Source organism: Somniosus microcephalus, chromosome 8 (genome assembly GCF_052327205.1).
Source record: "Somniosus microcephalus isolate GS21.2 chromosome 8, FLI_Smic_1.0, whole genome shotgun sequence".
Lineage (NCBI taxonomy): Eukaryota > Metazoa > Chordata > Chondrichthyes > Squaliformes > Somniosidae > Somniosus > Somniosus microcephalus.
In genome coordinates this window covers 210,064,515-210,084,707 of record NC_140994.1, presented here as the reverse complement: position 1 = coordinate 210,084,707, position 20,193 = coordinate 210,064,515, and the positions used below count along the sequence as shown (strand labels likewise).

Sequence of the window (20,193 nt, the reverse complement as noted above, 5' to 3'; positions counted from 1 at the left end):
AACCACTGCACTACCGTACTCAATTGGAATTGTTTGGAAGAGAGCATAACGTTGTGAGGTTCAGTTGAGAAATATTTCAGGAGGTGGCATTCTTTCTTGTTGGATGACCAAAGTGCCCTTCTTATGCATATCTATCTTGTGAAAGCTAAGGTTAATACAAGTTTTATCATTTCTCTAGGCATTACCGGAAGCGATCTGCATCCCGAGGTCGTTCTGGAAGTCGCTCCAGGAGTCGTTCACCCGCTGAGAAGCGGTCCAAACTTGGGGACATCAGAGGTCGTTCACGCAGCAGGGAACGTGATCGGAGAAGGGATCGCTCTCGTAGCCGAGATAGGAGAAGGTCAAGATCACGGGAGAGAAAACGGCTCAGGTGAGGATATTAACGCTTTGTAAAATGAGTAGGTGTTGCTGTTTATTTATTGTGGTGGGAAAGATCACCACAATCTTGGTAGCAGGCCTCAAAGTTAATTTTGTTTGGCAGTTTTGGAGCTTGTCACAAATATATTTTAGAGTTAAGGAGTTAATAGTGACTAAATGAGAACAGCTAGGCATCAAATCAATTCTTGACATTTTAGAAACCAGAACAGTAAGAAAATTGAGATGAATTTGATGCCAATAACACAGTATTTGATGGAAGGGGAAGTATCCTGTTGGCGGAAGATAAATCCAATAAGCAGCTTACTCTGGATATACTTGTGTTATTTACATAGCCACTTAACCGTTTAAATTGCCACACATCCTTTCACATTGCCTACTTTAGTTGTCCTTTTGGATTTTTTCAGTGTAAAGAATTTAATCTAAATATGTTATCATCTGTACCCTTTATTTTAAACTACAGGCTGTATATTTTTACTCAGTTACAGAAGTTAAATTAAGTTGTAAAGCATTTATTGTGAAGTGATGTTTTGAGCAGTTAATATTAAATTCCCCTATATCCTTAATCTAATTTGACGTGGGATAATAATAGCTATATAAGTTATTGTTGACTGGCTTTTCAGCATCTAACAACTTGCTTCTAGCAGCATTTGATTTCTACACTTCTATAAACCCACCTGATGTGAAAGAATGATTAATTCTGTTAAAATTTGAGTTGTCGTACTGATTTAATTTAATTCATTGATACTTAGATCAGAGATGATGATCAGTGAAACAATAAATATGCATGCCTAATATAGTTACTGCTGATTCTATAAGCTGTTGCATTTGTTGTTGGTTGCCATCTTTTAGTGCATTGAATGTTAGTACTATGGTAGGATTTTTGATAAGGCAAAGATATCTTTTAGTACCTTAGTTTGCTTTAATTATAATGTTTGGTACAAATGTAGAAAATAAATTGTATAGACATGATTTAAAGCATGGGCGTATTTTAAAATATACATAGAAAGAATTGCATATGACTAGTGAAGTGACCAGTTTTATTGAGAACATTACGGTTTTACCTACCCAATGACCCATTGTAATCTATGCAACCTCTCTGCTATTGCTGTTAATACTGGAATTTTTGGATTAGTTTTATTTGTACCAGAACAGTGCCTCACATTTCTAGAAGTAAAGTTCCTCTGAGAACAGCAGCCACCATTGAGAATACAATGAATATTTTTCAATATATGTTCTGCTAGTTTGTGACATAGATTGCTGATTAATTTGAGCAGTCGCAGAGTGCTTTGATCATTCCTCTGTCCCTCTATCAGCATAAGATGTCCTGGAACATTCATTGTACTTGGTAAATATTGATGACAATATTGAAATACCATAGTTTGCATGCATATAGATTTTTACTATGCATTAATGTGCACTCTCTGTCAAGGATTACATGGACTCCTTAAATCTATCTACAGTAGTAGTATAGAATGTACCAGATCTATGTTCCCATCTGTTGCAGAACACTACAGAGTAACATTTATGGTGATTCAAATAACATTTGATGCACATGAGTATGTGTTTAATGGTATTTAATGCATGATTCTTTCTTTCCTGCAGTAATTTTTTTTGGGTCAACATATCTGATGTTGCATCCCTGATTAAGAGGTTGTTTGGCAACCAAACCAATGCCATTGTTGTTCTGAAGCTGGCTGCTACCAGAGCAGTGCCTGGTGATTGTCGCTCTGTTTGTTTTAGTTGTTCAGATGCTGTGGAATGTGCTGTTGCTGTATAAATAGGAGGATTCCACAGTTTTAAGAACCCAGAAAATATAGCAGAACTCCTTAAAGCAGCTGTGCAATATAAATATGTAGTTATTGTCCCTAATCTGTAGAGCAAAAAGCAGTAGCAGCATTGAGCCACTGGGGAAGCCAGGCTTCTGATTTTAACCCATTTTATATATTCCAATGCAAGATGTAAAGCTGAATATAATTTAGTTTTGACTGTGTGTTATTTTCCACTTTCTTTCCAATTGTTTATTTAATTTTATCTTACACAGAATACCACAGAGATGCAGAATGTCAGTGGTCATATCAAAGTGAGTAGATAGCAATTTAAACTTAACTTTAACCTAACTTTAGGTGTTGGCCCTGGCTCAGTGGTGGCACTCTCACCTCTCGGGCAGAAGGTTGTGGGTTCAATCCCCACTCTAGAGACTTGAGCACATAAAGTAGACTGAAACTTCGGTACTGTACTAAGGCAGTGCTGCATTGTTGGCGGTGCCGTCTTTCGGATGAGACGTTAAACCAAGGCCCTGTCTGTCACCCCAGATAGACGTAAAAGATCCCATGGCAATTTTCAAAGAAGAGCCGGGGAGTTTGCCCCGGTTTCCCGGCCAGCATTTATCCCTCAACCAACACCACCAAAAACAGATGATCTGGTAATTTATCGCATTGCTGTTTGTGGGACCTTGCCAAGTGCAAATTGGCTGCTGCATTTGCCTACTTTACAACAGTGAATACACTTCAAAAGTACTTCGTTGGCTGTGAAGTGATTTGGGATGTCCTAATATTGCAAATGGCTGTATATAAATGCAAGTTCTTACATCTTTATCCCATCCAGGATCTATTTTGTTTCTAACTTAAATTTAGGTTTTTGTTGCTCTTAAAATAACTTTTTCAATGCAATACAATTCTGAAAATGTATGTTGATTACTATGTCTCTACAGCAGGGTCCTATTGTATACAGTTGGTTGAGGAAGACAGAAAAAGTTACCTGTAAGCAGATTTGCATATGACAGGAATAGCTAATCCAGTACTAAATTAAAAGTCAGTTGGGATTTGTGAAAGATGTATGCCTGTATACACTTAGATATGACTATACAAGACCAGCTTAAATCGTTTGGAATTTTCAGATTCCCACTAAGTTGTAACTGTATTCAACAGAGAGCTAATTAAATGAAGAACCTTGCCAAGATGATTGTTTGGCTCGTATTCCCAGTCATTAAAATGTAAACACTTCCATCTTTCAGACGATCCAGGAGTCGAGAGAGGAGGAGATCGCGCAGTCGAGAAAAACGGCGATCAGTAAGCAGAGGTAGAAGCCGTAGGTCACACTCTCAACCACGCTCTCGAAGCCGCAGTAAGAGCAAGGAGAGAAGGTATTGGATCGCATGATAATTATTATTTAACTGTTCAGAATATCAAATTGAGTTTTTAAATTAGTTTTTAAGGGGAAGTGGGCATCGTTGGCAAGGCCAGCATTTATTGCCCATCCCCAGTTGCGCTTGAGAAGGTAGTGGTGAGCTGCCACCTTAAACCGCTGCAGTCCGTGTGGTGAAGGTACTCCCACAGTGCTGTTAGGGAGGGAGTTCCAGGATTTTGACCCAGCAACGATGAAGGATCGGCGATATACTTCTAAGTCAGGATGGTGTGTGACCTGGAGGAGAACTTGGAGGTGGTGGTGTTCCCATGCGCCTACTGCCCTTGTCCTTCTAGGTGGAAGAGGTCGCGGGTTTGGGAGGTGCTGCCGAAGAAGCCTTGGCGAGTTGCTGCAGTACATCTTGTAGATGGTACACACTGCAGCCACGGTACGCCGGTGGTGGAGGGAGTGAATGTTTAAGGTGGTGGTTGGGGTGCCAATCAAGTGGGCTGCTTTGTCCTGGATGCTGTCGAGCTTCTTGAGTGCTGTTGGCACTGCACCCATCCAGGCAAGTGGAGAGTATTCCACCACACTCCTTACTTGTGCCTTGTAGATGTTGGAAAGACTTTGGGGAGTCAGGAGGTGAGACACTTGCCGCAGAATACCTAGCCTCTGATCTGCTCTTGTTGCCACAGTATTTATGTGGCTGGTCCACTTAAGTTTCTGTCAATGGTGACCCCCCCCCAAGGATGTTGATGGTGGGGGATTCAGCAATGGTAATACCGTTGAATGTCATGGGGATGTGGTTAGACTCTCGCTTGTTGGAGGTAGTCATTGCCTGGCACTTCTGTGGCGCGAATGTTACCTGCCACTTATAAGCCCAAGCCTGAACGTCGTCCAGGTCTTGTTGCATGCGGGCATGGACTGCTTCATTATCTGAGATGCAAATGGAACTGAACACTGTGCATTCATCAGCGAACATCCCCATTTCTGACCTTATGTTGGAGGGAAGGTCATTGAAGCAGCTGAAGATAGTTGGGCCTTGGACACTGCCCTGAGGAACTCCTACAGCGATATCCTGGGGTTGTAATGATTGGCCTCCAACAACCACAGCCATGCTTCTTTGTGCTAGGTATGACTCCAGCCAGTGGAGAGTTTTACCCCTGATTCCCATTGACTTCAATTTTACTCAGGCTCCTTGATGCCACACTTGGTTAAATGCTGCCTTGATGTCGAAGGCAGCCACTCTCACCTCACCTCTGGATTTCAGCTGTTTTGTCCATGTTTGGACCAAGGCTGTAATGAGGTCTGCAGCCAAGTGGTCCTGGCGGAACCCAAACTGAGCATCAGTGAGTAAGTGGCGCTTGATAGCACTTTCGTTGACACCTTCCATCACTTTGCTGATGATTGAGAGTAGACTGATGGGGCGGTAATTGGCCGGGCTGGATTTGTCCTGCTTTTTGTGGACAGGACATACCTGGGCAGTTTTCCACATTGTCGGGTAGATGCCAGGGTTGTAGCTGTACTGGAACAGCTTGGCTAGAGGTGCCGCTAGTTCTGGAGCACAAGTCTTCAGCACAACAGCCGCAGTAGGTGAGACGTTGGCCTTTCACTCCTGGAACCTGAGTTTGAATCTGACTTTGGCCGATGGGATAAAGTCTCTTCCATTGGCTGCACAGGTGTTATGTAGAATGGGTTTGGGCAGTTCTTGTTCTTGCTAGACTTGGGTCTATCCCTAGCTAACACTAAATTGGCAATCATTCGCAGCATGGCTGTTGTGAGAAATGTTGTGAAGTGCAGTTTGGGCTTCTACGGTTCTAGTTGATGTATATGGTTTGGGTAAGGCTACATGGCTGTCCAGTGTAATAGCCCAGGCCACTGTTCTTGGGTCCGGAGGTTTAAGAAGCGTTGTTTTTAATCCCACCGCCTCACTGGTGAATAAATCCTAGATCTGTTGTTTTTAGAAGTTTGAGTTATGTGCAAATTAAGGAGCATTAATTTAAACTTTGTGTGCCCCTGGTGCTCTATGGTAAGCTATGTATCCATCAAAGACTAAAAGCTTCTAGAAAAATAAAGGGAGCTTTACTCTGCATCAAACTATGCTATGCTTAACTTGGGAGCACTTGATGCGGGTGTTTGTTACCTGAAATTGCAGTTTATTAAATCGAGTACAAAAATTGTCCCAGAAAATAGAATGACCATTAGGTGAAGGAGTCAATGAGCTGCCAGTGCCTCTTGAAGTTACTAACTCAGGTTGAAATTGTTCAGCCTAAGGATGTTCACATCAGATTGATCCCCTGTGTGTCTAGAAGTTATGTTTTGTGCATTTTTCAGATCAAAATCTAAAGACCGTGTAGAAGTCGCTAATGAGGCGGTCAAAGAGAAGAAAAAAGAGGAGAAAGACGATGACAAAGATGTCAGTGTAAGTAAAAGATAGAACTTGCATTTATATAGCACCTTTCACAACCTCAGGACTTCCTAAAGCCCTTTACAGCCAATGAAGTACTTTTGGAGTGTAGTCACTGTTGTAATGTAGAGAAACGTGGCAGCCAATTTGCACACAGCAAACCCCCACAAACAGCAATGAAATAAATGACCAGATCATCAGCTTTTGGTGTTGGTTGAGCGATTACTGTTGGCCAAGCCACCAGGGAAGCTTCCCCGCTGTTTTACATACACCTGAGAGGGCACACAGAGTCTCCTCCAAAAGATGGCACCTCCCAACAGCTCCCCACTCAGTACTACACTGAAGGGTCATCCTGGATTATGTGCTCAAGTTTCTGGAGCAGCGCTTAAACCCACGATTAGATAATGCAAAGTGTAGTTAAAGAAAAATCAACTCTCATTAACTCAATGTTGCTGAGTAGAAATAGCTGGTGAGCTACAGGTGTGGCTACAGTGACGCTGTTTTGGCCACATGCACTAATTTTAGAAATACCGTCTGCACAATACAGGTAAATGTACTTTGTGTATATTTACTTAACAAACATCTACCACCATTCAGTGCAAAACTTTACAGTCTTTCTCCTTTACCAAAGTTTGTAATTCTATCATGAATTTATCAGACACAGCACATCTTAATGCAGCTTCCAGGTTTTAGCCCAGCAGTTGCAAGCAGTACAGGAAACTTTCGATTAACCGGCCCCTAAATAACCGGAAACGTCAGTTAACCGGCAAAACTCAGGAGTCGGTTTCAGCTAACTTTTATAACTTTTATTACTTGCACAGCAACAAATTGAGGACGGCAAGGGTTTGGCTGCAGCTGTTGCTAAGCTACAGAGACACTTGCAACCTGTGGACGTTGTTCTGAAGCTGGCAACAGGGTTTGTTGCTTCATACGGAGCTCTAAGGTCCGTACCTTTCACTATAGCGTTCGGTTATCCAGAATTGTTGCTGAACCGGCACCACGTCGGTCCCGTCCATGCCGGATACCAGAAAGTTTCCTGTACTTTGACTTCAGAGTGATTGCTCAGAATGCTGACTCACACAAGACATGCCAGACTCACCCCTGCACTCGGTCCAGAATATGGTTGGATGCTGCTTGCCCTTTGCCATGACATGCATTGTTGGAGCTGCTCATTACTGATTGGACTTGCTTTCTTCTGCTGGCCTGAAGTGGTTATTGGTTGAGCTCCCTCTCCACTCCACACAATGTTGCTGGTGTTTCCTTGGTGCTGCAGTCTGGCATTTTCACCCGTGTTACACATCATTTTAGCAAGTAACCAAGGAAATAAAGCATACAAATAATGATAAATCACTTGCACAGTCTGATTTTCATCTTGCCGTTTTACCAACAAACGCATAAAAAGGTTAAAGTGCACATGCCATGCGAATGCGAGTGCCGAGATCACATGCCCAATGGTGATACCTATTACTCATTTTTTGTTTACATAATCAGCAATGCAATTATCCGCATCTGGATTCCCAATTATCCATATGAGGCTAGTGCTAACTTACTGGACAGCACTGTATTAACAGAGAAAAGGCTAATGACTACCTTGACAAGTTTCTCTGCCGTCGTGAATTTAATGAAATTTAACTTTTAAAACCTCTTGATTTCTAATAGAATTTTGAACAGAGCAAATTGGAGGAGGAAATGAGAAAACGGAAAGAACGAGTTGAAAAATGGAGGGAAGAACAACGCAAAAAGGTCGTGGAAAATATAGGTGAAATAAAGAGAGAACTTGAAGAAATGAAACAGGGGAAGAAATGGAGCCTTGAGGATGATGATGGTAAAATTCTTAAGTTTTTGATCTTAAAACAGGTTCACATACAATGAATTACTTTGAATTGCAGTGATTATTGTTATGTAGGCAAACATGGCAACCATTTTATGCACAGCAAGATCCCACAACCAGTAAAGAGCTGAATAACGAGTTAAACTGGTTTTAATAGCGGTGGTCGAGGAAGTATATTGACTGTTTTGGTGATGTTGGCTGAGGGACACATGTTGGCCAGGACATTGGGAGAACACCCCTTCTCCTCTTCAACCAGTGCCAGGGAATTGTTTACGTCTACCTGAGTAGGTAGCTAGGGCTTTGATTGAACATCTCATCTGGAAAACATTTGCAGGGTTATTAGTTGAGGCAGAAACTAGGTCAACACTTCAAGATTAGATTGGATAAGTGGATGAAGGTTGAAGGGATATGGGAACAGGGTAAGTAAACATGATTTGGACTATTTGCTCGCATGGAGGATAAATGTCAACGTGGACTGGTTGGGTCGAATATCGTGCTGTAACTTCTGTATATTTCCACGTATTAAGTACTGCCGCCTCATTTACACTGCCTGGAGAGTGATCCATAGGCAGTTCTTGTCCACTTGTGGTGAACAGTTTCCTCAAACTTGGGAATGCCACTGTTTGCAGGGAAACTAGAACACCCAGCATATGCAGCATATATAATCTTGTTGCATGCACATTCAATCTGTTTGTGTCAGGCTCAAGGTTGAAGTTGTGCCAGACAATAAAGTTACTTCAGTCCACATTGTAATATACTTTGGGGCACTTGTACTTGGAATGAACACAGTGCTACTCTAATCCACAGCAGCTGTTTGATTTGATGTTGGTGAATGTTGAATCAGAGTGCATTTCACCTGCTCTAATTTTTGCAACAAGGTATGATGCACTGGGTATAATTGTGACTTCAAAGATCATATACCACTGTAAATTTTCCACTTCCTACACTTTACCTAGGCATATGAAATAGAAATCAACATAGATAAGTGTGAGATATTCCATTTTGGTAAGAAAAATAAGGAGATCACATATTACTTGGAAAATAAGAATCTGAATGGGTTAGAGGAGCAGAGGAATCTGGGAGTACAAATACACAAATCACTAAAAGTAGCAGCGCAGGTTAATAAAGCCATAAAAAAAGGCAAACCAAGCACTAGGGTTTATTTCTAGAGGAATAGAATTGAAAAGTAGAGAGGTTATGCTAAACTTGTATTGAACCTTGGCTAGATCACACTTCAAGTACTGTATACAGTTCTGGTTGCCGTATTATAAAAAGGCACTGGAGAAGGTGCAAAAAAGATTTACAAGGATCATGCCAGACCTGCAAGGTTATACCTACCAGGAAAGGATGAACAGGCTGGGTCTCTTTTCTCTTGAAAAGAGAAGGCTGAGGGGTGATCTAATATAGCGTAGACATAGAGTGTTTCCACTTGTGGGGAAGAGCAAAACCAGAGACCATCAATATAAGATAGTTACCAAGAAATCAAATAGGGAATTCAGAAGAAACTTCTTTACCCAGAGAGTGATGAGAATGTGGAACTCGCTACCATGGGGGCTAGTTGAGGCGAATAGTGTAGATGCATTTAAGGGGAAGCTAGATAAGCATATATGGGAGAAGGGAATAGAGGGTTATGCAGATAGTTAGATGAGGAAGGATGGGAAGAGGCTCGAGTGGAGCATAAACGCCAGCATGGACTGGTTGGGCCAAATGGCCTGTTTCTATGCCGTATATTCTATGTAATTCTATGTAAAATTGCCGATTTGTGTTGAATTGTGGGTAGTATTGTTCTGTGAACAAACATGAAGAGCAAGTTTCACAGAGTGCCCCAAACGTTTTTGACTCTGGACTCCTGTAAACAAAGGTGAAAGGAAATTTTAATTCTGTTGGTCTGGGCTGGATTTGAATCCAGATAGTAGAAGTGAACAGTGTATTAACCTACTGCACTGTCTATTTCCCATGGCTTTAACTCCACTCTGACGTCCATAACGAGGTTTATTCCTGGCAGTTTAAAACTGTAACACTTCAATAACTGATTTATGCATTGGCTGTGTACGTGATTTAAGTGTCAGATTTCACCTTTGATTTGAACAGATGATGAAGATGAGATCATAGAGGGTGAAAGGAAAGAAGAAGGGGTTGACGACAATGAAGAATTGGATCCGTTAGATGCTTATATGGAAGATATAAAGGAGGAAGTGAAGAAATTTAACATGGGAAGTGTGAAAGGAGGAAGTGAAAAGGTACTGTTATTTTAATAGAAAGTCTCTCCTGAAAGAGCATGCTTTGCCTTAGCGTTATTAACACTGTTTCTAATTACTCAGCAACTCACAGATGCTTTCCCAGATTCTTATCAGCTGCAAATGCTTGCTTTTTAGATCGATCTTGAATTTGCCTGTAACAGTTTATGTCTGTTTAGTTATGTGGGAAGCCTAAAACATATCCATTTTCAGTTGAATATGGGCAGACATTGGAGCTAGTCCAAAATAATGTCTGGTGCAGATAGCACAACTCTCCTGAGTACAGAATGAGAAGCTCCAAGATGATAATTGCATCTGTCAGGCAAAATCGGGAAAAGCCAGTAATATAACTTTTTTAATCTTAGGTGTTGGTGGTATTTTCATTCCATGTAATAACTGCAGTGAAGATAGAAATAGTGTTGAGTGCAGTAATCTCCATCATAAGATACTTTTCAAACTACAGTGGAAGCTTGATTATCTGCACTTGTTTATCTGCAAGATTTTTTGTGCGAATCAGAAGACCAGCAAGAGCCAGGGTTTGGTTTTACATTAACCACTGAAAATGCAATAGAGCACAATCAGTTGATTTTGTACGGAGTGGATCTTTGATCCAGGTGGTTAAGCAGCTATCTAGAGGTCCAGCACCTGATAGAATTTACCATCCAGCAGCTCTGATATTTATCTATGGGGTCAAGAAATTAGTGGAGTTGTGGTTTCAGGTCCTGGAATCCAGCAGGAGTCAGACTGATGTTTTGAAATAATATCTCATTTTTAAAATGGAAAAAACTTAATTGGGTAATGGAAATGGACCAGTCAGAACCGTAAAAACACATTGCGCCAGACTTTGTAGAGGAAGATTCTCAACTCTTGTATGGCCAGTCCATTCCACTGTTATACCAATGTGATACATTGAATGTTATACCATTATCCTAGTGATATGTAATTTGTTATTCGTGTTTTATGCTCATAAAAAGATTTAGTTAGTTAAATGAATGATGCTGTCTTTGTAATAAGCTGCTCTGCTACAGTTTTCCTCGCTGTATTTGTGTCCAGCACTTGTAATTAGTGTGTTTTGTTTTTGGGCCAGAAATCAGGTGCAACGGTTATGAAAGTTATGACTGTGGTGACTACCAAAAAGCCATATTCTGAAATGGAGAAAAAGAAAGGAGAGCTGATGGAGAATGACCAGGATGCAATGGAGGTAATGAGGAAGAATGCTGGAAACATTTCAGATTTATTGTATTTGCAACTTGAAGTTGGTTTTTCACAATTGTCCTATTTTTAAGATAAATTCAAACTCCTCTTCTGAGTTGTGTTTACGAATTTGTTTTTTTTTGTCTTTTTTTAAACTGAGCAGTATTCCTCAGAGGAGGAAGAAGTTGATCTTCAGACTGCACTTACAGGGTATCAGACTAAACAGAGGAAGCTACTGGAACCTGTGGATCATGGGAAAATAGAATATGAAGCCTATCGAAAGAATTTTTACGTTGAAGTTCCTGAACTTGCTAAAATGTCTGTAGACGGTTAGTGTTTACAATTCTAACGGGTGGCATTGCAGCTGAGATGAGTATTGTGCCATGTTTTCATGATTCTTTAGAATACAATCATGAACAGTGGTCATTTCCTTGAGGCAAGGGATTAACTACAACAGAAAACCCACATACTTGCGATACAAGTTTACATAGGCAGTTTCCATCCCAAATGTGGACTAAGGAATTTATCATCAACATTTTTGACAATGTATAACTTTAAAATGGGTACTGAATTATATCTGCATATACACTGGTCCATTACCCTCTGCCCTTAAATTCCACTTCACCTGACGACTACGATTGTTCTTGCACAGGAGATTGACTAGCAAGATTCATAAACAGCAGTACAATCTGTTTTGGTGGTGTTGGTTGAGGGATAAATGTTGGCCAGGACACTAGGGAACTCCCCTGCTTCTCTTTGAGCGGCTGCGACCTCGGTTTGTTTCAAAAACATGGCTCAAAAATTGTCACGCAGGAAGTAACCTCAATGGCATCAGGAAGTACAATATATTACTAGAAGATCTCCTGTGGCGTTGCTCACTAAGTTGAAGGATATTTTGATTTGCTGACCCTGTGATGATATAAACAGACCCCATAGAAGATTTTGTTGGGCCACCTGCAACAACGTACATACATAGATACATAGAAGATAGGAGCAGAAGTAGGCCATTCGGCCCCTCGAGCCTGCTCCGCCATTCAACGAGATCATGGCTGATCATCCAAATTCAGTACCCTGTCCCTGCTTTCTCCCCATATCCCTTGATCCCTTTAGCCTTAAGAAATATATCCAACTCCTTCTTGAATATATTTAATGAATTGGCCTCCACTGCCTTCTGTGGTAGAGAATTCCACAGGTTCACCACTCTCTGGGTGAAGAAATTCCTCCTCATCTCTATCCTAAATGGCTTACCCCTTATCCTTAGACTGTGACCCCTGGTTCTGGACTCCCCAGCCATCGGGAACATCCTTCCTGCAGCCAGTCTGTCCAGTCCTGTTAGAATTTTATAAGTTTCAATGAGATCCCCTCTCATTCTTCTAAACTCCAGCGAGTATAAGCCCAATCGACCCAATCTCTCCTCATACGTCATTCCTGCCATCCCAGGTATCAGCCTGGTGAATCTTCGCTGCACACCCTCCATGTCAAGAACATCCTCCCTCAGATAAGGCGACCAAAACTGCACACAATACTCAAGGTGTGGTCTCACCAAGGCCCTGTACAACTGCAGCAAGACATCCTTGTTCCTGTACTCGAACCCTCTTGCTACAAAGGCCAACATACCATTTGCCTTCTTAACCGCCTGCTGCACCAGCATGCTTACCTTCAGCGACGTGAAAGATAAGTTGGGAAAAAAAGCCTCTTTAAAATTACTGAAGTTTTAAATAAAAAGACTCTTCGTTTTCTAAGGCATTTAGAGTTAATAGCCCGTAATTTCCGATAGGAGGCTTCCTGCATGTGGATGCCTCCTATTGGGGAGAAAAATCTACGCCCTTACCTGAGGGCTCCCGAGGTGCAGAAACTTCCGATCCTGGGCCTCTCCACAGTCGAAATGTACAGGGCCCACGTATCCCAGGGGTGCTTGTGGTTTGCAAGCGTTCCTGGGATCACGTGGGCCAGGTGAGCCAATGAAAGAAGGGAATCCCCCTTCATACTTTTGACAGATAGAACTGTCAAAAGTATGAATGGGGATCACTGAAAAAAGACACAAACATTAAATACATTTTTTAAAAACCATCACGTTTTTAAAATGAGTTAAAATTACATTAAATTTTTGTTTAAAATATTTTATTTAATTTTTTGAAAAAAATTAAACGTTTTTACGGGGCTAAAAATAAACTTGCCTTTTAAAGTATTTTTAAATTATAAATGAGCGGGGAAAAAAATTATTTCTTTTACTTTTTTAAACTTATGCTGGTAAAAGCAGGCCTTGCATCTGCTTTTACCAGGTATAAGATTTTTAAGTGATTTCAGCAGGCGAAGGTTCTGTAGAAAGCGGAACACTCCACCCGCAGAGGCCCTTCTCTAGGGCAGGCGTCCGATCTGTCGAGGATTTTTGACAGATCGGAAATGCCGGTTTTCAGCGCATGCGCTTCGCATGCCTGAAACCGGCATTTCCGATGTCCTTACGGCTGTGTACACACCCGTAGGCATCGGCAAATAGGGGCCAATGTAGGCTACTGCTAGGTTAGATGTTATGCGGTTCTTTTGCAGAGGGTAGGAGACCTATGGAACAAGTTACTGGCTCGTGAGGTGAGTGCTGACACTCTGCATACCTTCAAAAGAGAGCTGGCCCATTTCTTGGCTGGGTAGAGATCATGGGTAGGAATTTAACTCGGGAGTCGGGTTGGAGGCGGGACTACAACTTTCGGGGTTGTAGTCCCGCCTCCATCGAGATGCGGCCAATCCACGCGATTTTAACTTGATTGACCTTGTTGAGCCCGCCCAGCGAGCTCAGCAGGCCAATTAAGGGCCACCCGGCAACAGGTGACGTCACAGACTGACATTTCATCTGTCAAGAGCTTTTGACAGGTGAAATATCAGTGTTTCACAGCTGTTTGAAGCTGTCAAACACTGACAGTCTTACTTCTAACCTGAGTCCTTCCCCACAGACTCAGTTAGAAATCTCTCCTGCACAGTAAGCTGAAGGCTGTCACTTTTGACAGTTCGCAGCCATTCTGCTTTCTGTGCCGGTGAGATGAGGGACTCCTGGAACCTAAAGGAAGGAAGTCTGAAAAGGTATGTAAAACTTATTTAATCACTTTAGACACACCAAACACACTTACCTTTGCACTCATGCACACATCACTCACCTGAACACCGACATCTCGACCCCTCCAAGTCCTTCAACCCGACGGCCCGCCTCCTCTAACTTGGCGTGGTTTGGAGCCGTCGGGAATCCCACACTTCAACATCAAAAATAGGGATTAGGCTAAAAACTGCCTGTTAACTACCTGTCTCCTTTGAAACCGGCATGGAGGCGGGTTTGGTTGCGGGAAGGGGTCGGGACCCCTGATTTCGGGATTTTAACCCCCCCACGCCTCCAATCCCGACTCCACGGCACAATGAAAATCCTGCCCCATGTCTTTTAAAAGGTAGATGAAATTCAAGATAATATAAGCATGATCAACATTGCCTCCTAGACTAATTTTGATTGCCTAAGGTGGGGGGAGGGCCAGAGAGAAATTTCCCCCCAAAAATTCCCTAATTGGACCTGGGTTGTTATCTGGCCTTTTGATTTTCCCAGGAGATTACATGGCTACTGATGTAAGGGGTGTCTAATCATGATGCTCCAGGCATTAGGACTGTATGGGGTAGGATTTTGATGGCTTTTTTATGCCCGTCATTTTTGTGTTTGTAATACAGGTTGAGCGTCCCAAATCCGATGTTCCAGAATCCGAACTCCGGGATGATTGGTGGCAGGGGTCCGGAATCTGTAAAATGTTCCAGAATCCGGACAACCTGAGGGAGGCTTAACAAAAACGCAACCTGGGCCCAGGCATTTCTGGGCTCGGCATGTGTTTCTGATGTCCGAAGTCCGGAAATATCACAACCTGGGCTCGGGCGTTTCTGCACTTCGGACATCAGAAACACGTTCCGAAGTCTGGAAAAACCCGAAAACTGCCTCGGTCCCGAGGTTGCCGGATTCGGGACTTTCTACCTGTACTATGTATTTGTCTAGTATTTTAAGTGCTTAATTTATGTTTTTGAAGACTTCATTGCTGGTCCAGCCAGCATGAGGATCTGATGCTTGGAAGGAGGCTTCTGGGGTGGCATGTAAATGTGAATGATGGGTGGGGGATCAAGAGGCCAGAAAGAGAGGGAGAGTTCCTCGGTGGCAGGTTTCAAGTAGGAGATGCAAGAGCCAAGGCAGCGGGCTCAAGGCATGATCATAACTAATAAGGATATGAAACTAGCGTAATGGAAATTGGTTCTAACAAGAACCAGGAGCCACAGATAGGATCGGTGCCTCGGCACAAGCAATAGGTTTGAGGCTGGGCTATACAGGGCGGGTGTGGAACAGGTAAACCACAATCGAAAATTGAGTAACTGCAAACTGGGTTTGCCTCGGCTGCCCTAGAAATCGTGAGGAAAACAAAAATGTTATAAAAAAACACCACAAACTAGTTGGGAAAACAAAATTTTCCCGGAGTGGACGAGCGTGATTTGCACTCCTGAGTCACTTGGTAGTTAGATGCCACTGACTACAGTCTAGTGTCATTTAGTAATCAGTGCCCTACTACTACAGCATGATATAGCAACTTTCAGTTCCTCAGGACGTCCTAAAGTGCTTCACAACCATAAAGTACATTTGAAGTGTAGTCACTATAGTAATGTAGACAAACATGGCAGCCAATTCGCACACAGCAAGGTCCTACATACTGCAATGCGATAAATGGCCAAATAACCTGCTTTTTAGTGGTGTTGGTTGAGGGATAAATGTTGGCCAGGGCACAGGGAGAACTCCCCTGCTTTTCTTCGAATAATGCCATGGTATCTTTTATGTGGCGATGGGGCCTCAGTTTAACATCTCATGTAAAAGATGGCATATCTGACTCTTGGCTTTATGGTGGCACTCTCGCCTCTAAAGTAGGGATAATATGGGCAGGAAGTATGTGCCATGTTCAAAACCTTTTTTATATATATCACTAATTAATTAATGTCCCATGATGTTCTACACAGCCAGTCAAAACCAGATCCGTTATTCAGATTGGTAGGCACCTGGCCACGACCAATTTTTCTCTCGGTGGAGGAGCTGCACTGGGCCAGGACCCAATTCCATCTCTGAGCGGCGTGAGGAATATTACAGAGCATTTTTCTTTTGGGGGAGGGAGATAGAGGGTATGTTTTTGGTCCATATTGGGGGCCGTGGTGAGTTGCTTCTGAGGGAGAAGCTGGAAGATGCACGAGTTGTTTCTCAGTGGGTGGAGGGGAAGTTTTTTTTTCCATTGGGAGGAGTTACTGCTCACGGGCAGGCATGGGCCCCAATTTGTTCTGTGGAGTTGGGGGGAGCACAAGCTTCAGATCGGGATTTGTTTTTATTAAAGGAGAGGGGCAGGCTGACTATGCTCAGTGGTGGGGAGGATGAGTTTATCTTCAGTAGAAGGGGGGAAAACTGAGTTTTTCTTAAATTGGGGGGATCAAGCTTGTATTTGTACTCACTAGGGGGCAGAGAAGGCTGTGTTCTTGTGGGGGGAAGAAGTCGATAGGCATTAAGGGGGTGGGTTGGTGTGATTATTTTTGCTCAGTGGGTGGGGATTGGTGACTACATTTCTGATTAGCTGTTGGGGGTGGTGGCTGATACCTGCTGTGCATGTGATGGGGTGTCCTGATTTCAGCTCATGAGGCATCTGTAACTTTTTTGATTTGAGGAAAAAAACACAAATTTGAATATTACGCCAAATTTCTATTATATGAGCAGACTGATTAACTGAGTCAGATCATGACACCACAGTGGAGTTAGTACTTGAGTAAATTGTCACTTCAGACTATGAGCAGCAACTGATGGTTATCTTTCTTTTGTTTCTATGGTACCCTGACTATATGACTGTCGCAATTTGACCTTTCCCCATCTGTTGTAATTTGTGTTATGGTTAGTTAAATTGCTATTTATCATGATGCTCTTAATTTTAAATTTTTCTTCAAAGAGTAACTGGTATTGTTTTAGAATACGGCATATACTGAAATACAAACCACAATTTGCATGTATTCAGTGCCTTTAAGGTAGAAGAACGTTCCCAAAACACTTCATAGAAGCATGACAAAATGGAGAAAGGCATTTATGGGGGATATTTGTTCAGGACCCAATTCTTTTAATTCTGTAAAAATTACTTGTGTGTTTTTGGCTTTGATGGGCACTTGCTGTTCCTTTGTCTATCCCCCTCACTTCCTCCAGATTTTGGCCTGTTTCTTCAATGTCTTGCACCTTCTGTGGCCAAGAGGACTAAGTGAGTGGCTGCTTTTGGCTGGTTACTGAAACAAGCACAGGAGCATCCTGTTGATCACTATTCAACTAACTTGACTATCACATCATTTTATGCAGTGATCGAACTCTTGTAGTTTCAAGCCTTTTGTGTTGCTTTTACAGAAGTGAATGCCTACAGATTGGAGTTGGAGGGAATTGCAGTTCGTGGCAAAGGCTGTCCAAAACCAATTAAATCATGGGTGCAATGTGGGATCGCCATGAAGATACTAAGTTCATTGAAAAAGTGAGTATTTTCTAAAACATTACAGTATTGAAATGATTTTATAAATGCACTCGCTCCTCGCCAATTCCCCAAAAAACATATTGTTTTCTAATATTAGGCAAGGATATGAGAAGCCGACACCAATCCAAGCACAGGCAATCCCTGCCGTCATGTGTGGACGTGATTTAATTGGAATTGCCAAAACTGGAAGTGGAAAGACCATTGCTTTTCTTTTACCTATGTTCCGACACATCATGGATCAGAGGCCGCTTGAAGAAGGGGAAGGTCCTGTTGGTGAGTATTTAGTCTTGTGTGCTTACGGATGCCACAGCACTGCAATCAAGTATCACAGAATTATAAAACTCTGATTCAGTTGAGATTCAATTATCTCCATGTACCTCTTGTTCTTGCTGTGTTGGTATGACTGTAATTTTCCCTTTTCAAAAAAAAATACATGGCCTGTAAAGTGGTATTGTGGCCACTGGAACATTTTGAGACAGCATCACCTAGCACTGCATGTCGCTACCAAAGGATTAAAGACAGTGACACAGATGCTAAACACACATGAATTGTCATGTGTACCCATGCATCCATAAATAGTAAGTGTAAACACTATCCAAACGAAATAAATAAATGAGCATGTTACAAAAGCAAGTGCCTTACAGAAAATAAACCACAGTGTAATGCTGTGTCCCAGTGGTTGATTTATTTTATGTAAACCACCAGTTTCCAGTGTTCCTCTTCTATTAATTTTGTTAAGAAACACAACAGTTGAACATAATATAACAAAACTGCCAACTGATCTCATGGCAGTAATAAATTAGGTATGCATATATCATAGCTTTCACCGTACCAGTTATTGTTCTAGGATTTGAATTTGCCCTGTAATATAACAGTAACTTGCCTTAAAGCCCAATATGCAAGCAGATTTCATCAATTGCTAATACTGAATTTCATGGTGAGTTTTGTGATTGAAAACCCTCATACATTTAGCAAGTTTAGTATGTTTTCATCAGAATTTCGGATTGTGTGAAATAACAATATTCTATTGATGAAAACAACAACAGTGAGTGATGGTACAGCTGTGATCTAATTTTTGAGTTTTCTTAGGCTTAGCAACCAGGATTTATAAATTTCAATTTGGATTAGCCCAAACTTAAGGCCCCCACCCGTAAGGGCCACAACTTCAACTGAAACTATTTTTTTTGCTTTAAAAACTACAGGTATATGTTAGAATAGTACATCCTGTAAGACACTCCCACGTATTTGTTGTTACTTCTAGTTATCTGTGGATGAGCAAGTATGTGGAAAGCGATATATAAAATGGAAACTATATTAAAAGGGTTAATAAGGCTTAGATGAGATTCTACTTTCGTGAATACCAAGTGAGGTTAGTGATTGAAATACCAGAGGCGCTCATTTTCCAAAATTATTTGAGAGGAGGAGTTGTACCAAAAACCTAGAGAGTGGGGAATGTTAGATCCTGTTGGGGAAAAAAAGGAAAAAGCCACGTAATTATAAACTAGTTAGCCTCACAATGGTAGTTGGAAAATCGCTGAACACCATAATTAGGAAAAACATTGGTGAAAACTTTGAAAGGTATGGGCTAATCACAATATGTATTCAGAATTGACAATCCTCAATTGTACAGTCACTCCATTTGTTTAAAGAGCCAATGACATTTTAATGTACTCTGGAAATTATCAATTTTTAAAATTTGTTTTCAGCACTCATCGCAACTCCAACCCGTGAGTTAGCCCTTCAGATTACCAAAGAATGCAAGAAGTTCTCAAAAGCTCTTGGACTGAGGGTAGTGTGTGTTTATGGTGGAACTGGAATAAGTGAACAGGTAATTCATTTTCGACCAGTTTTTGCCCTTTCTATGCTCAAAGCACTAATTCACGTGGGAACTGTTGTATACCTTGCCCAAGTGGCCTTTCTTCATTTACAAGCCTAAACAGTGAGTGTTGGCAGGCTATTCATTTTGGGGTGGAGGTCAAATGCTTTATGAAAAATAAACCAGCTAAATCAATGCAGACCAGGAACCTGAGACCTTCCTGAACTTCCCACTGAGTGATAGAGAAACTCCAGCTACCCACTGGAGTCAAATTGTTGGAACTGATCCTAATACAGGAAACTTTGTGATATCCGGCACCGACAGGACCGGCGTGTTGCCGATCCATCAAAACTGCTGGACATACAAAGTTAATGTTGAAGCATACGGAGGTTTTCATCTCCGTATCTGACAACAAACACTGTTGCTTAGCAACAGCTTCTAAAGAGGCAGCTGCAAGCGTCTCTAGCTGAAGCTGTTGCTATAGCTACAGACCTTGCAGTGGCTGACTGGGGGGAAAAAAAGAACGAGATCTAAAAAAACTTACAGAAAATGGCTCCTGATTTTTGCCATTAGATCGAGTATTCCGGACATACAACCTCCGGATAAACCAAAGTTTCCTGTATAATGAAATTCTGTGTTTTCATAACAAATTGAAATTTCATTCA

The 20,193-nt window shown here is 41.8% G+C and overlaps 1 protein-coding gene across 1 annotated transcript in view; it reads left to right on the top strand.

The window, feature by feature from the left end:
• The window catches only part of ddx46 (DEAD (Asp-Glu-Ala-Asp) box polypeptide 46), a 71,472-nt gene that overhangs the window by 15,059 nt on the left and 36,220 nt on the right, over positions 1-20,193 (top strand). Inside the window, exons 2-12 of the mRNA XM_085995663.1 lie at positions 179-370; positions 2,420-2,458; positions 3,392-3,520; positions 5,836-5,923; positions 7,568-7,733; positions 9,831-9,979; positions 11,064-11,177; positions 11,334-11,499; positions 17,592-17,712; positions 17,810-17,985; positions 19,419-19,540. Of these exons, the coding sequence (XP_085851789.1) occupies positions 179-370; positions 2,420-2,458; positions 3,392-3,520; positions 5,836-5,923; positions 7,568-7,733; positions 9,831-9,979; positions 11,064-11,177; positions 11,334-11,499; positions 17,592-17,712; positions 17,810-17,985; positions 19,419-19,540 (1,462 nt within the window). The remainder of the gene's footprint in view (positions 1-178; positions 371-2,419; positions 2,459-3,391; positions 3,521-5,835; positions 5,924-7,567; positions 7,734-9,830; positions 9,980-11,063; positions 11,178-11,333; positions 11,500-17,591; positions 17,713-17,809; positions 17,986-19,418; positions 19,541-20,193) is intronic.